Source organism: Triticum aestivum, chromosome 6B (assembly GCF_018294505.1).
Source record: "Triticum aestivum cultivar Chinese Spring chromosome 6B, IWGSC CS RefSeq v2.1, whole genome shotgun sequence".
Taxonomy (NCBI): domain Eukaryota; kingdom Viridiplantae; phylum Streptophyta; class Magnoliopsida; order Poales; family Poaceae; genus Triticum; species Triticum aestivum.
The window spans coordinates 722078194-722095467 of NC_057810.1; the positions used below are offsets into that span (position 1 = coordinate 722078194).

At 45.3% G+C, this 17274-nt stretch overlaps 2 protein-coding genes across 2 annotated transcripts in view; one reads left to right on the forward strand and one right to left on the reverse strand.

Moving 5' to 3' along the window:
- Positions 1-5297, forward strand: part of LOC123140033 (sucrose transport protein SUT4) — a gene marked incomplete at its 5' end in the record, with an annotated part of 8093 nt that extends 2796 nt beyond the window's left edge. The window contains 13 exon segments of the mRNA XM_044559767.1: positions 1890-1955; positions 2054-2152; positions 2238-2302; positions 2400-2484; positions 2597-2630; positions 2718-2817; positions 3256-3331; positions 3447-3791; positions 3897-4040; positions 4255-4488; positions 4565-4628; positions 4706-4749; positions 4844-5297. Coding sequence (XP_044415702.1) covers positions 1890-1955; positions 2054-2152; positions 2238-2302; positions 2400-2484; positions 2597-2630; positions 2718-2817; positions 3256-3331; positions 3447-3791; positions 3897-4040; positions 4255-4488; positions 4565-4628; positions 4706-4749; positions 4844-5011 — 1524 coding nt within the window.
- Positions 5298-5457: 160 nt separating this feature from the next.
- LOC123135209 (uncharacterized) lies at positions 5458-6972 on the reverse strand. The gene is made up of 2 exons (XM_044554284.1): positions 5662-6972; positions 5458-5532 (listed from the first exon to the last, which is right to left on the reverse strand). Exon 1 carries the CDS (start codon positions 6894-6896, stop codon positions 5682-5684), a length of 1215 nt encoding a protein of 404 aa, XP_044410219.1. The 5' UTR covers positions 6897-6972; the 3' UTR covers positions 5458-5532; positions 5662-5681.
- Positions 6973-17274: the final 10302 nt, after the last annotated feature.

A 17274-nucleotide genomic window follows, 5' to 3' on the forward strand; every position in this document is an offset into this window, starting at 1 on the left:
AAGAGTTGGCAATTAGGCGCCCAATTAACTTGGTGATGCATGCTAAACTTAAGAACCATCATCACTTGGTACACACACCAGTTCAGATTACACATGATAATTAATTAGGCGCGGTAACTAATTAACCCCAGCAGCTACCTTAGTTAGGTGCAGTAAAAACTCCTACTGCTACTGCATCTTTACCAACCAAATTCAGTGACAGAGCTACTCCATTTTACTCAAATTCAGTATGCAAAATTAACAGTAATCCATACAGCTGCTTCATACTCCAAATTGCTACTCCAAATTCAGTATACAAAATTCAGTATGCTGCTACTCCAAATTCAGTTTGCAAATTAACAGTAACAGTACTTCAATGGAGTACAGTTGCTACTCCAAATTAACAGTGGGTCCTTGCTAAGCATATTGTTCTCAAATTAACAGTAGAACTCAAATTAGCAGCAGCATTCGTAGGTGACAACACAAAACAGCAGCAACATTCGTACGAGTAGAAAATGAACACGTACTGGTTCAGATTGAAAGAGCTTAGCTAGCGCAGCTCAAATTGAAAGAGCAGCAGCTCGAAGCAGAGCTCAGCAGCGATAGAGAGTGTAGCTAGCGCCCATCTTGCTGCCGGTCTTCCAGGCCTGGGAGGACTTCTTGCGGCCGCCGATGCGGGGGATGCTGGCGAACTCTTCGTCGGTGAAGGCGGCGTCGTTGCTGGCGTACACTGCGCAAGCGCGGGGGCGAGCAGCGAGCGGGACCCATGGGCGCGGCGGTCGAGGCAGAGGCGGACGCACGAGGCCCCGGCATCGTCGGCGTTCTGGATGAGCTCCCGGCGTCCCGCAGCGCGGTGGTGCCCTCCGGGTAGTTGGCCAGCACCTCGCGGATGCGCCGCACCAGGTCCACCCACAGCCCGAAGTCCTCCAGCAGCATCCCGCCCGGATCCATGTCGCTTCGTCGCCGGCGTCGAAGCACGCGGATCCAGCGCCTCCGCCGGCCAGAAGCTCATCGCCGGCGCCTAAAAAATCAAGCTTTTGACCTACGGGTGGTGGATTTCTGGCGGTGGGAGGAAACGGGGTGGCTCGATGGTGCGGAGAAAGAGAGGAAGCGGGGTGGCTTAGCGGTGACGATGGCGAGGAGAGGCCGGCGACGACGGGGATCTGGAGGGGAGCGAGAGAGGGGTGGCCGGGTGGGTGAGAGGGGAACGAGAGAGTGAGCTTGAGTGGGTGAGAGCGAGCGGTGGTGGGAGGGCATTTCTGGAAAGTGAAAAATTCTCGTAGCGTTACGAAATTTACACGTCAAACCCTTAAACGACTTACATTTCGGAACAGAGGAAGTAGACATCACTACTACTACATGTCATCGAGCCGCCTGTCTGAATTCGGACTTTGAATTTCCAATTTTGCACACAGATGTTGTCGGGCCAACTGTGATCCCCTTAGTGGCACAGAGGTTGCAGCCAATTAGTTAGGCAAGAAAAACAGGGTGATCCCCTTTGCTTCCACGCCAGATTTTATTTATTTATTTGCACATAGACATAGCTGAAGCGGACACCTCTTAGTAGCAAGACAGAGGTTGCTGCGAATTAGGCAAGCACAGGGCACACTGTTTTGTTACCGTGTTTTGCTGCAGTAATAAACAAGCTAAAGCGGGGTTCTGGTCCGCGCTCATTTGCCCGGAATACCCTGAGAAGCATCTGCCGTGTTTTACTAGTGTGTCAAGTATCAGATGGCCTGTATGGCGTGCTTGTTGCTCGGTCATTCTATATGTGCATACGAATGCTAATAATAAATGGTTAAGTTCTGCTGCAACAACTTCGTGTGTTCTGAACAGTTTTTGTTCTTGATGACATCTTTCATGTCCTATGTATTCACTAACCCGCTGTATTCCTGGCCTTATATATGCAGACTCTAGGAATAGACCATGCCATGGCGTCCTTCATTTGGCTTTGCGGGCCCATTACTGGTTTTGTGGTAAGTTTTTGCAACGACGCAGTTGCTGATTTTGTTTGGAGTCAGTAATGTAAGCTCTCATGTCTCTAAATGGCCGTCTGGTTACCCCCTGACACCAGGTTCAACCTTGTGTTGGTGTCTGGAGTGACAAGTGCCGCTCCAAGTACGGGAGGAGACGGCCGTTCATTTTGGCTGGATGCGTGCTGATTTGTGCAGCTGTGAGTATATATATCATGTTTGATAGTTTACAGTATATTCCCCATTCTTTCCCTGCTCTCTAATAGGCAGACTTCATACTCGTAGGTAACTTTAGTCGGGTTTTCTGCAGACCTTGGCTACATGTTAGGAGACACCACTGAGCACTGCAGGTAATCATCCATTCGTTCTGCTAGTTTGTTATTCTATTATAACAATTTAGCATCAGCTGTATCACCATCACTAAAATGCTAATAATTGTTCATACAGTACATACAAAGGTCTACGATATCGAGCTGCTTTTATTTTCATTTTTGGATTCTGGATGCTGGACCTTGCAAATAATACAGTTCAAGTAAGCCTATTTGAAACTTTACATGTGATCTTATGAATTGACTTCCAGTCTCTGTAAATGTTGCTGGAAAGTTGAATTACTCTTCTCCTAATATTTTGTTCATTCTTGATAGGGACCTGCTCGTGCCCTCCTAGCTGATCTTTCAGGTGTTTAAGACATTCAGTTAGAATTTCTACTAATGCTGGATCCACCCTTATAATATCAGTTATCGAATAATACATTCTACTATGCAGGTCCCGATCAATGTAATTCGGCAAATGCAATATTCTGCTCATGGATGGCTGTTGGAAACGTTCTTGGTTTTTCAGCTGGTGCGAGTGGGAACTGGCACAAGTATGTCGTGTTTTGTGTTATTCTGTGCTTACATTAGCTTGAGCCTTGTTGTCCAAGAGTAGATTCATGCCACTATCCAGAAAGAACCAAACTTATGCTAGTTGACATAAATTTGTAGGTGTGCAGTAGGTAATATCTTAAACTTATACTCATGCTACTATTTAGAAAAAAGATCCTTCTGGCTTATTATGTTAGTCAAGCTGTCTCTGTAATTAGTATGCTTGCTCACCCTGCCTTGATGATGTGCTTTCTTGAGGTATGGTCTCGGTAGCATAGGGTGCTTGTAATCCCACAACTTGTTTTTCGAACTTTCTACTTCTGACAAAGATAGCTGATCAACTTTTATTAATTTCTAGTTTTATCCCGAGAGCTCTCTTGTCAACCGCAGTTGATTTCCCCGTACAAAGTTGACCTTCCCACTCTTTTTTATCTATGCAGGTGGTTTCCTTTTCTGATGACTAGGGCCTGTTGTGAAGCCTGTGGTAATTTGAAAGCAGCTTTCTTAATTGCAGTTGTAAGTTCTCAGATATTCTGCAATTGACCTAGGTGTCCGAAGTTAGGTTTCTCAATATAATTGTACAAGTGCATTGCTGGCAAAAGAGTAAGCTGACTAATTATGTATCGTGCAGGTATTCCTTCTGTTTTGCATGGCTGTTACCCTCTACTTTGCTGAAGAGATTCCACTGGAACCAAAGGATGCACAGCAGTTATCTGACTCAGCTCCTCTACTGAACGGTTCTAGAGATGATCATGATGCTTCAAGTGAACAGACTAATGGAGGACTTTCTAACGGTCATGCTGATGCAAACCATGTCTCAGCTAACTCCAGTGCAGATGCAGGCTCCAACTCGAACAAGGACGATGCTGAGGCTTTCAATGATGGACCAGGAGCAGTTTTGGTTAAAATTTTGACTAGCATGAGGCATCTACCTCCTGGAATGTATTCCGTGCTTCTGGTTATGGCCCTAACATGGGTATGCTATAAAAATGGATTACATGGAAGATGCGCATCAGCTGCTTGCTGATCGTCTCTTCTGCTGGAAACTGATGGTGTTCATCACATCTTATCTGTTTTGCAGCTGTCATGGTTTCCCTTTTTCCTTTTTGACACCGACTGGATGGGGCGTGAAGTTTATCACGGTGACCCAAAAGGAAATGCGAGTGAAAGGAAAGCTTATGATGATGGTGTCCGAGAAGGTGCATTTGGTTTGCTATTGAATTCAGTAAGAGCCTGTGATCAATTTTGTTCACTATAATTTTTGTATGTCTAGGGTAGTACCTGCCGTTCTTGGTAATGCAAATACTTTGAAAGATTAGTTACATGGTTTGTGGTGGTTTAAAAGCATTGCAGTTGGATGTAAGTGCCAATGTATTGGATGTAAGTGCCAATGTATTTTTAGTCAGTGGCAGTAAGTAATATTTGGTTCGTTCATGTAGGTCGTCCTTGGAATTGGCTCTTTCCTTATCGATCCATTATGCCGGATGATTGGTGCAAGATTGGTTTGGGCAATCAGCAACTTCATAGTGTTTGCCTGCATGTTGGCTACAACAATATTAAGTTGGATCTCCTATGACTTGTACTCGAGCAAGCTTCAACATATTGTCGGGGCAGATAAAACAGTCAAGACCTCAGCGCTCATTCTTTTCTCTCTTCTCGGATTGCCACTCTCGGTTAGTGCCAGACCCTCAACACCTTCTTTTAGTGCAACTGGAAGATGTCTTATCCTGTCTGCTCTTGCATATACAGATCACTTACAGTGTTCCATTCTCCGTGACTGCTGAGCTGACTGCCGGAACAGGAGGCGGACAAGGTTTGTGTTGCTGGTGTTTGCTTTTTTGTATTATGTTTCAGTTGTTATTCTCGACTGAAAATGTCTGCCATGTCCAGGTTTGGCAACTGGAGTTCTGAATCTCGCCATCGTCGCTCCTCAGGTTGACACTTGTACCTAGAATGATCTCCTATGCCATGCATCATCGCTGAACATGTCCTGACCTTTACGACTGTCCACTGCATTCTACTTTGCAGATAGTAGTCTCACTCGGAGCAGGCCCATGGGACAAGCTCTTGGGGGGAGGGAACGTCCCCGCCTTCGCCTTGGCCTCGGTCTTCTCGCTGGCTGCCGGAGTGCTCGCAGTGATCAAGCTGCCCAAGCTGTCGAACAATTACCAATCCGCCGGCTTCCACATGGGCTGAACCCTGAAACCCGAAGCCAGCTGTTGTGTGTAACTCGAAGCCAGCTTCCACATTGAGATTCGTTTATAGGGAGATGATTCTTTTTCTCCTCTTGCTAGATACACAATTAATAAGACTACAGATCAGATAGACTAGGATAGAGAGATAGTGTTTAGGCCTGTGTGCATACAAGTGTCGATGAAAAGTTGTAAAAGATGTACACTGTTTTTTTGTATTGTATATGTAGTGAAATTTCACAGATGGCCGGATGTAACATTGTTTTCGCCTAATAATTCTCGTGTTTATGGTCTGTTATGGGATGAACTTGGCATGTTATGGTTGGTGTTGTGATGATCATAATGAAAATCTGAACTGAAGCATCAGACTGATAAAATTTGGTGACAGAATATTCTTAACCTTAGATTGCCAAGATGAACTAAAATGAAAAAAAAAATCAATCGAATATGAAGATTAACTAAAACGCAAGAAAAAATCAATCGAATACAGATTGCTCCACAATCCAAGATTGCAAAATCACACAATTTAATTAAATCTAATGAAATTTGCTGACACGATTTAAGTTTTTCACATAATTAACTAATGGAATATAAGCAAATAAAAGATTAAAAAAACTAAAAACTAGTGCAAAAAATCAAATTGCAGGCAGTTTGTTGGATCTATTTATCATCTACTAGTCGCTGTAGAAGCTATTTGTGTTCTTCTTGCTGTCCTTTTTGGTCTTCTTGTTCCTCCGGCGGCGCCGGTCGGCCTCCTCCACCCGCCGGACGGCGTGTTCCAGCGTGTCGACCCGCTCGGCCAGGGCCCCGATCAGAGCGCACTGCTGCGCGCTCCGCTCGCACAACGCCGCCACCATCTCCATGAATTTCTTCGCGTCCAACCCGTCGGTGGTCACAGTCTTCTTCTCCTCTCCTGCTGGTTCTTGCTGCTGCAATGCCTTGGGTGGTGCATGGTCCTCCTCGCCGGTGGAGACGTCGCCGTCCCCCGTGGCCACCATCTCCCACTCGCCCTCCGCCTCTGAGGCCTTCTCCACTTCCGCCACCAGTTTGGTCTCAGTCTGGTTGTCCTCGTCGACGACGACGGGACTCGCCGCGTCAACCTCCATCGCCGCCATGTCGGTTGTCTCGGCACCCGGAGAATCCACCACAGTGTTGTCCTCAACCAGCAGCTCCAACTCTGATTCTATCCCATCCTCTGCTTCGTCCGCTGCATCCTGAACTTCCGGCGCATTGGCGGTCACCACCGCCGACATGGCCTCTAGCGCGTCAACGGCGTCCTGGAGCGCGAGCACACGCCGAGTGACCCTCCTGCGGTACTCCCGGGCGCCGTGCACGCCGTCGAGACGCAGCAGCAGCCGCATGAGCTCCTCCCCGAGGCCGATCCGCGCACGGGCGTCCGCGCGCAGCGCCTCCGCCTCGGCCGACAACCTCGCGGCCACGGCCTCCGCCTGCCGCTCCACCGCGCGCACCTCCCGCACCATGCGGCGAGCAAGCAGCCCACGCGCCGCCGCCTGCACCCTCACCGCGGCCTCCTCCGCCGACGGCGCCGGGTTCCTCGGCACCGCAGGCGGCGAGTCGGGCTCGGGCCCCGTGACCTCCACCTCAAAGCAGTCCGGGCTGCTCTTCGGGGACCCGCTGCTGGGCCTGGGACGCTCCATGGTCCGCGCGGCCGGCTCGGCGGCGCCGAAGCCAGGGAAGAAGCCGCCGTCGTGCCGCGCCGGGGCCCTCCGGCGGGCGGGGCGCAGCCGCTCCGTGACGAGAGGCTCGGCGTCCATGAAGAAGGGATCGGCAGCGGCGGGGCTATAGTACGGGTAGGCGTCGTAGCCGTAGGAGGTCGGGTAGTAGTAGTCATACGGGTCATACCCGAAGAAACCGCCGCGGCGAGCCATTGATGGATGGTGAGATGATGAAGTCGACGTCGATCGCGTGGAAAGATGGATGGTAGGTCGTTTGTTGCCTGATTCTGTTTGTTGTTGTGTAGGATGGACCGCAGGCGGCGACCCTACTATATACCAGAGGAAACAACCTTCTCGAACGGGCGTAGAACGTTCTCGAAAGCTACAGAATTCTTGAGAAAGGGGCAGGGCGCTACCGTTTCTCGAGACGTCGCGCCTGACGCACCGGTTCGCTTAGCGGGCGCTCGCATGGGCCGGCCCAGCTACCACGCCCGCTCCTTCCCTTTCGTTTGCAGGTGCGCGTTTCATTTGTCTAAAAAAAAAGGTGTGCGTTTCGTTCGTTTGTTCGTTTTTTTTTGTGTTCGTTCCTTCGCTCACAAAACTGAAAAAACGATTGGATCTGAAATTTACAAATTTGAAATTTTTCATCAATTCTAAAAACAGTTCATCAATTTTGAAACCAATTTCATGAAATTTGGAAAAAGTACATCGAATTTGAAAAAAATGTTCACCAATTTAAAAAGGTTCATCGAAATGTTTAAAAAAGGTCACTGAGTCTGAAAAAGTTCTTTGAATTTGACAAAAAGTTCATCGATTTTGCAGAAAAAATTCATGAAGGAAAAAGTTTTCTCGAACTTGAAAAAAGAAAGGAAAAAAGGGACAGAAAAAAGAAAAAAACAGAAGAAAGAACAAAAGGACAAAAACATGTAAGGAAACACAACAACTGAAGTGGTTCGGTGGTCGTCGCGTCCTGCTCTGAACTCGCTCGTCCAATCAAATATACTAGAAGCTAGCGCGTTTCACCACACTGGTCTTCACTCGTGGGATTAAGTTTTTTTTTATCTAGCAGATAATCATTGTCGGTTGTTTGGATTTGCTTTTAGTTATGTTATGGTATATATTTTTTCGTTCGTGCCAGGATACCACTAGATAAGGTATTTGTTTCGGATGCTGAGTGGGTTTGTCCGGTATGTAGTTGTGTTGTCCTTATACTTTTTGGCTTCGGTGTCAACTGGTGGTCTATGTGTTAATCCCTTGAAAGTTCCTACTTTCATATTGAAACTGTGAAATTGTTGATATAGGCTTCACTAGCACAAATGCCCGTGAGAATTTTTTATACGTCTCATGCCTCAATTAATTCTGTCCATCCTCATGTCCTCGTCTTTGTGTGCGCTCCATATAATTTCATTTTAATTAAAGAACTTTCCTTCCTTGTTTTCTAACTGATTTTCATCCTTATTCCTTATACATCTTCCTTATTTTGTCTCAATTCCTTTCCTTCCTTTCTTATCCTCTCTCAATTTCTCTCCTTCCTTTTTCCTTGCTTGTCAGGAATTAGCAAGAGCCAGACCATCCCTCATAGCCATCGCTTCTGTGGTGATCACGACTGCTGCAAATGGAATTAATTTACACCGAGCCGCCAGAAAATTACCTCTATCATCCCCGAGTATAGCCGTCGTAGCTCCAACTCCTTCATCTGGGAAAAATACCGCGTTTGGTGAAACTCTTGTTTGGGTTACACCACCTGGGTTTGACAAGACCGAAAGTGACCATCTCCATGTTGGCGGAACCATTTCGTTGTGTTTTTTTTTTCTATAGATCCATCACAAGTGCCAACCTCCGACTGCTATCACTTGTTGTAAAATTGAAGTTGGATGTATAGCTAGGTGTTCCCCCGGAAGAGATAAGATGTGTTTGAATATAACAGAACCTAGTCTGTCCACTGACAAAGTGTGATCAATGAGCTGTATCACCCCAAGACGGGTTACTTGCAAAACTCCATCCAGAAATCTTTAACCCTACGTGGAATTTGAAGTTTTCAAGAGTATTCCGGACAGACAAAGGGGTAGAGACACCAGGCAGCTTTATCATGTTTGCATGCACCCGGAAAGTATGTTTCCAGTCCTCACTTCAGAAAGAAAAAAATAAAATCCTATTCTATTTGGGTGCCATGCCACCGGGTTAAATATGCTCATTCGTTTGTTCATTCGTTCGTTCGTTTTTTTTGGTGTTTGTCCCTTCGTTCACAAAACGGAAAAAACGATTGGATCTGAAATTTACGAATTTGAAAGCAGTTCATGAATTTGAAAACGTTCATCAATCTAAAAAAAGTTCATCAATTTTGAAACAAAATTTATGAAATTTGAAAAAAGTTCATCGAATTTGAAAAAAAGGTTCATTGGATTTGAAAAAAAGGTTCATCGAATTTGAAACAAAGTTCATTAGATTTAAAAAAAATCATCAAATTTTAAAAAAGTTCACCGAATTTTAAAAAGTTCATCGAATTTGTTAAAGGGTTTTTATCACTTATGCCACTGGTTGTGTCTTACTACTCAGATTTTCCATTAGGAATTTTAAATGCTCAAAAATGCCATTGCTTCGTTAGGCGCATGCTCGAAAATGCCACAGAACACCATTAATGTCAGCTCAAATCTCGTTTGCAATGTCTATACTTTGGTTTTATATATGGATCCTCTCTCCGATTTCATGGCCTCGAGCCATTCGTCGGAATCCGGGCCCATCATCGTTTCTCCGTAGCTCGTAGGTTCATTGTTGTCTAGCAACATGACTTCCAAGACAGGATTACGTACCACTCTGAAGTAGTACGCATCCTTGTCGACCTACGAGGTTTGGTAGTGACTTGATCCGAAGTTTCATGATCACTATCATAAGCTTCCACTTCAGTTGCTGTAGGTGCCACAGGAACAACTTCCTGTGCCCTGCTACACACTAGTTGAAGTGACGGTTCAATAACCTCATCAAGTCTCCACCATCCTCCCACTCAATTCTTTCGAGAGAAATTTTTCCTCGAGAAAGGACCCGTTTCTAGAAGCAATCACTTTTGCTTCCGGATCGGAAATAGGAGGTATACCCAACTATTTTGGGTATTCTATGAAGATGCATTTATCCACTTTGGGTTCGAGCTTATCAGCCTGAAACTTTTTCACATAAGCGTCGCAGCCCCAAACTTTTAAGAAACGACAACTTAGGTTTCTCTAAACCATAGTTCATACGGTGTTGTCTCAACGGAATTGCGTGGTGCCCTATTTAAAGTGAATGCGGTTGTCTCTAATGCCTAACCCGTAAATGATAGTGGTAATTCGATAAGAGACATCATGGTATGCACCATATCCAATAGGGTGCAGTTATCATGTTCGGACACACCATCACACTATGGTGTTCCAGGCGGTATTAGTTGTGAAACAATTTCCACAATGTCTTAATTGTGTGCCAAACTCGTGTTGGGGAACGTAGCAGAAATCAAAAATTTTCTACGCATCACCAAGATCAATCTATGGAGTAATCTAACAACGAGGGGAAGGAGAGTGCATCTACATACCCTTGTAGATCGCTAAGTGGAAGCGTTCGAGTGAACGGGGTTGATGGAGTCGTACTCGCCGTGATCCAAATCACCGATGATCCTAGTGCCAAACGGACGGCACCTCCGCGTTCAACACACGTGCAGCCCGGTGACGTCTCCCATGCCTTGATCCAGCAAGGAGAGAGGGAGAGGTTGGGGAAGACTCCGTCCAGTAGCAGCACGACGGTGTGGTGGTGGTGGAGGAGCGTGGCACTCCAGTAGGGCTTCACCAAGCACTACGAGAGATGAGGAGGAAGAGAGGTAGGGCTGCGCCAGGGAGAGGTCAAAACTCATGTGTTGGCAGCCCCAAAGACCTCAACTATATATAGGGGAGAGGGAGGGGGCTGCTCCCCCTCTAGGGTTCCCACCCCAAGGGGTGCGGCAGCCCCAAAACCCATCTAGGGTGGTGGCCAAGGGGGAAAGAGGGGAAACTTGCCCCCCAAGTAAGGTGGAAGCGCCCCCTCCCCAAACCCTAGGCGCCTTGGGCCCTGGTGGGGGGGCGCACCAGCCCACATGGGGCTGGTCCCTCCCACACTTGGCCCATGCTGCCCTCTGGGGCCGGTGGCCCCACTTGGTGGACCCCCGGGACCCTCCCGGTGGTCCTGGTACGTTACCGATAGCACCCAAAACTTTTTCGGTGACCAAAACAGGACTTCCCATATATAAATCTTTACCTCCGGACCATTTTGGAACTCCTTGTGACGTCCGGGATCTCATCCTGGATTCCAAACAACATTCGGTAACCACATAAAAACATTCCCTATAACCCTAGCATCATCGAACCTCAAGTGTGTAGACCCTACGGGTTCGGGAGACACGTAGACATGACCGAGACAACTCTCCGGCCAATAACCAACAGCGGGATCTGGATACCCATGTTGGCTCCCACATGTTCCACGATGATCTCATCGGATGAACCATGATGTCGAGGATTCAATCAATCCCGTATTCAATTCCCTTTGTCTAGCGGTATTGTACTTGCCCGAGATTCGATCGTCGGTATCCCGATACCCTGTTCAATCTCGTTACCGGCAAGTCTCTTTACTCGTTCCGTAACACATCATCCCCTGATCAAACCGTTGGTCACATTGTGCACATTATGATGATGTCCTACCGAGTGGGCCCAGAGATACCTCTCCATCACATGGAGTGACAAATCCCAGTCTCGATTCGTGCCAACCCAACAGACACTTTCGTAGATACCCGTAGTGTACCTTGATAGCCACCCAGTTACGTTGTGACATTTGGTACACCCAAAGCATTCCTACGGTTTCCGGGAGTGGCACAATCTCATGGTCTAAGGAAATGATACTTGACATTAGAAAAGCTTTAGCATACGAACTACACGATCTGTGTGCTAGGCTTAGGATTGGGTCTTGTCCATCACATCATTCTCCTAATGATGTGATCCCGTTATCAACGACATCCAATGTCCATGGTCAGGAAACCGTAACCATCTATTGATTAACGAGCTAGTCAACTAGAGGCTTACTAGGGACATGGTGTCGTCTATGTATCCAAACATGTATCTGAGTTTCCTATCAATACAATTATAGCATGGATAATAAACCGTTATCATGAACAAGGAAATATAATAATAATAATAATTTATTATTGCCTCTAGGGCATATTTCCAACAGTCTTCCACTTGCACTAGAGTCAATAATCTAGTTCACATCGCCATGTGATTAACACTCATAGGTCACATCACCATGTGACCAACATCCAAAGAGTTTACTAGTGTCACTAAACTAGTTCACATCATCATGTGATTAAGACTCAATGAGTTCTGGGGTTTGATCATGTTTTGCTTGTGAGAGAGGTTTTAGTCAACGGGTCTGCAACATTCAGATCCATATGTACTTCGCAAATCTCTAGGTCATATTGTAAATGCTGCTTCCACGCTCCAATTGGAGCTATTCCAAATGGTTGCTCCACTATACGTATCCGGTTTGCTACTCAGAGTCATTCGGATAGGTGTTAAAGCTTGCATCGACGTAACTCTTCACGCCGAACTCTTTATCACCTCCATAATCGAGAAACATGTCCTTATTACTCCAAGGACAATTTTGACCGCTATCTGGTGATACACTCCTTGATCACCTTTGTACCCTCTTGCGAGACATGTGGCAAGGGCACACATCAGGTGCGGTACACAGCATAGCATACTATGGAGCCTATGTCTAAGCATAGGGGACGACCTTCGTCCTTTCTCTCTATTCTGCCGTGGTCGAGCTTTAAGTCTTAACTTCATACCTTACAACTCAGGCAAGAACTCCTTATTTGACTGATCCATCTTGAACACCTTCAAGATCATGTCAAGGTATATGCTCATTTGAAAGTACCATTAAGCGTTTTTGATCTATCCTTATAGATCTTGATGCACAATGTTCAACTAGCTTAATCCAGGTTTTCCCTTGAAAACACTTTTCAAATAACCCTATATGCTTTTTAGAAACTCTACATCATTTCTGATCAACAATATGTCAACAACATATACTCATCAGAAATTCTATAGTGCTCCCACTCCTTTGGAAATACAAGTTTCTCATAAACTTTGTATAAACCCAAAATCTTTGATCATCTTATCAAAGTGCATATTCCAACTCCGAGATGCTTACTCCAGTCCATGGAAGGATCGCTGGAGCTAGCATACCTTTTAGCATCCTTAGGATCGACAAAACCTTTCTGATTGTATCACATACAACCTTTCCTTACAAAAACTGGTAAGGAAACTCGTTTTGACATCCATCTGCCAGATTTCATAAATGCAACTAATGCTAACATGATTCCGACGGACTTAAGCATCGCTACGGATGAGAAAATCTCATCGTAGTCAACTCCTTGAACTTGCGAAAAACTCTGCGCCACAAGTCGAGCTTCATAGACGGTGACATTACTGTCCACGCCCGTCTTCTTCTTAAAGATCCATTTATCTCAATGGCTTGCCGATCATCGGGCAAGTCCACTAAAGTCCATGCTTTGTTCTGATACATGGATCCTATTTCGGATTTCATGGCTTCTAACCATTTGTCAGAATATGGGCCCACCATCGCTTCTCTATAGCTCGTAGGTTCTTTGTTGTCTAGCAACATGACCTTCAAGACAGGATTACTATACCACTCTAAAGTAGTACGCATCCTTGTCACCCTACGAGGTACGGTAGTGACTTGATCCGAAACTTCATGATTACTATCATAAGCTTCTACTTCAATTGGTGTAGGCGCCATAGGAACAACTTCCTGTGCCCTGCTACATACTAGTTGAAGTGACGGTTCAATAACCTCATCAAGTCTCCACCATCCTCCCAATCAATTCTTTCGAGAGAAACTTTTCCTCGAGAAAGGACCTGATTCTAGAAAGAATCCCTTTTGCTTCCAGAACTGAGACTGGAGGTATACCCAATTGATTTTGGGTGTCCCATGAAGATGCATTTATCTGCTTTGGGTTCGAGCTTATGAGCCTGAAACCTTTTTTCACATAAGCGTCGCAGCCCCAAACTTTTAAGAAACGACAACTTAGGTTTCTCCAAACCATATTTCAAACGGTGTTGTCTCAACGGAATTACGTGGTGCCCTATTAAAGTGAGTGCAGTTGTCTCTAATGCCTAACCGATGAACGATAGTGGTAACTCGATAAGAGACATCATGGCACGCACCACATCCAATAGGGTGTAACTATGATGTTCGGACACACCATCACACTATGGTGTTCCAGGCGGTATTAATTGTGAAACAATTTCTACAATGTCTTAATTGCGTGCCAAAGCTCGTAACTCAGATACTCATCTCTATGATCATATCATAGACATTTTATCCTCTTGTCACGATGATCTTCAACTTCACTCTGAAATTACTTGAACCATTCAATAATTCAGACTTGTGTTTCATCAAGTAAATATACTCAGTATCTACTCAAATCATCCGTGAAGTAAGAACATAACGATATCCACTGCGTGCCTCAGCACTCATTGGACTGCACACATCAAAATGTATTACTTCCAACAAGTTGCTTTCTTGTTCCATTTTACTAAAAACGAGGCTTTCAGTCATCTTGCCCATGTGGTATGATTTGCATGTCTCAAGTGATTCAAAATCAAGTGAGTCCAAACGGTCCATTTGCATGGAGCTTCTTCATGCGTTTTATACCAATATGACTTACATGGCAGTGCCACAAGTAGGTGGTACTATCATTACTATCTTATATCTTTTGGCATGAACATGTGTACCACTACGATCGAGATTCAATAAACCATTCATTTTAGGTGCAAGACCATTGAAGGTATTATTCAAATAACCAGAGTAACCATTATTCTCCTTAAATGAATAACCGTATTGCGATAGACATAATCCAATCATGTCTATGCTCAACGCAAACACCAAATAACAATTATTTAGGTTTAACACCAATCTCGATGGTAGAGGGAGCGTGCGATGCTTGATCACATCAACCTTGGAAACACTTCCAACACATATCGTCAGCTCACCTTTAGCTAGTCTCCGTTTATTCCGTAGCTTTTATTTCGAGTTACTAACACTTAGCAACCGAACCGGTATCTAATACCCTGGTGCTACTAGGAGTACTAGTAAAGTACACATTAACATAATGTATATCCAATATACTTCTATCGACCTTGCCAGCCTTCTCATCTACCAAGTATCTAGGGTAATTCTGCTCCAGTGGTTGTTCCCTTTATTACAGAAGCACTAAGTCTCGGGTTTGGGTTCAACCTTGGGTTTCTTCACTAGAGCAGCAGCTGACTTGCCGTTTCATGAAGTATCCCTTCTTGCCCTTGCCCTTCTTGAAACTAGTGGTTTCACTAACCATCAACAATTGATGCTCCTTCTTGATTTCTACTTTCGTGGTGTCAAACATCGCGAATATTTCAAGGATCATCATATCTATCCCTGATTTGTTATAGTTCATCATGAAGCTCTAATAGCTTGGTGCAATGACTTTGGAGAAACATCACTATCTCATCTGGAAGATTAACTCCCACTCGATCCAAGTGATTGTTGTACCCAGACAATCTGAGTACAAGCTCAATGATTGAGCTTTTCTCCCTTAGTTTTTAGGCCAAGAAACTCGTCGGAGGTCTCATACCTCTTGACATGGGCATGAGCCTGAAATCCAAATTTCAGCCCTCGAAACATCTCATATGTTCCACGACGTTTCGAAATCGTCTTCGGTGCCTCAATTCTAAACCGTTTAATATTACTGAACTATCATGTAGTTATCAAAACGTGTATGTCAAATGTTTGCAACATCCACAGACGACGTTCGAGGTTCAGCACACCGAGCGGTGCATTAAGGACATAAGCCTTCTGCGCAGCAATGAGGAGAATCCTCAGTTTACGGACCCAGTCCGCATAATTGCTACTATCAACTTTCAACTATATTTTCTCTAGGAACATATCTAAACAGTAGAACTAAAGCGCGAGCTACGACATAATTTGCAAAAACCTTTTGACTATGTTCAGGATAATTAAGTTCATCCCTCTAGTCATCTAAGTGATTACATGATCCGAGTCAACTAGGTCGTGTCCGATCATCACGTGAGACGGACTAGTCATCATCAGTGAACATCTTCATGTTGATCGTATCTACCATACGACTCATGCTCGACCTTTCGGTCTCTTGTGTTCCGAGGCCATGTCTGTACATGCTAGGCTCGTCAAGTCAACCTAAGTGTTTCATGTGTGTAAATCTGGCTTACACTCGTTGTATGTGAACGTTAGAATCTATCACACCCGATCATCACGTGGTGCTTCGAAACAACGAACTTTCGCAACGGTGCATAGTTAGGGGGAACACTTTCTTGAAATTTTAATGAGGGATCATCTTATTTACTACCGTTTTTCTAAGCAAATAAGATGCATAAACATGATAAACATCACATGCAATAAAAAAATGACATGATATGGCCAATATCATTTTGCTCCTTTTGATCTCCTTCTTCGGGGCTCCATGATCATCATCGTCACCAGCATGACACCATGATCTCCGTCATCGTGTCTCCATGAAGTTGTCTCGCCAACTATTACTTCTACTACTATGGCTAACGGTTTAGCAATAAAGTAAAGTAATTACATGGTGTTGTTCAATGACACGCAGGTCATACAATAAATTAAGACAGCTCCAATGGCTCCTGCCGGCTGTCATACTCATCGACATGCAAGTCGTGATTCCCATTACAAGAACATGATCAATCTCATACATCACATATCATTCATCACATTCTTTTGGCCATATCACATCACATAGCATACCCTGCAAAAACAAGTTAGACGTCCTCTAATTGTTGTTTGCATGTTTTACGTGGCTGCTATGGGTTTCTAGCAAGAACGTTTCTTACCTACGCAAAAACCACAACGTGATATGTCAGTTGCTATTTACCCTTCATAAGGACCCTTTTCATCGTATCCGATCCGATTAAAGTGGGAGAGACTGGCACCCGCTAGCCACCTTATGCAACAAGTGCATGTAAGTCGGTGGAACCTGTCTCACGTAAGTGTACGTGTAAGGTCGGTCCGGGCCGTTTCATCCCACAATACCGTCGAAACAAGATTGGAATAGTAACGGTAAGCATATTGAACAAAATCAACGCCCACAACAACTTGTGTTCTACTCGTGCATAGAAACTATGCATAGACCTAGCTCATGATGCCACTGTTGGGGAACGTAGCAGAAATCAAAAAATTTCTACGCATCACCAAGATCAATCTATGGAGTAATCTAGCAACGAGGGGAAGGAGAGTGCATCTACATACCCTTGCAGATCGCTAAGCGGAAGCGTTCAAGTGAACGGGGTTGATGGAGTCGTACTCGCCGTGATCCAAATCACCGATGATCCTAGTGCCGAACGGACGGCACCTCCGCGTTCAACACACGTGCAGCCCGGTGACGTCTCCCATGCCTTGATCCAACAAGGAGAGAGGGAGAGGTTGGGGAAGACTCCGTCCAGCAGCAGCACGACGGCGTGGTGGTGGTGGAGGAGCGTGGCACTCCAGC

What these genes read in the sequence shown, in the direction of transcription:
- LOC123135209 (XM_044554284.1), bottom strand. Translation starts at nt 6,896, where the DNA reads ATGGCTCGCCGCGGCGGTTTCTTCGGGTATGACCCGTATGACTACTAC.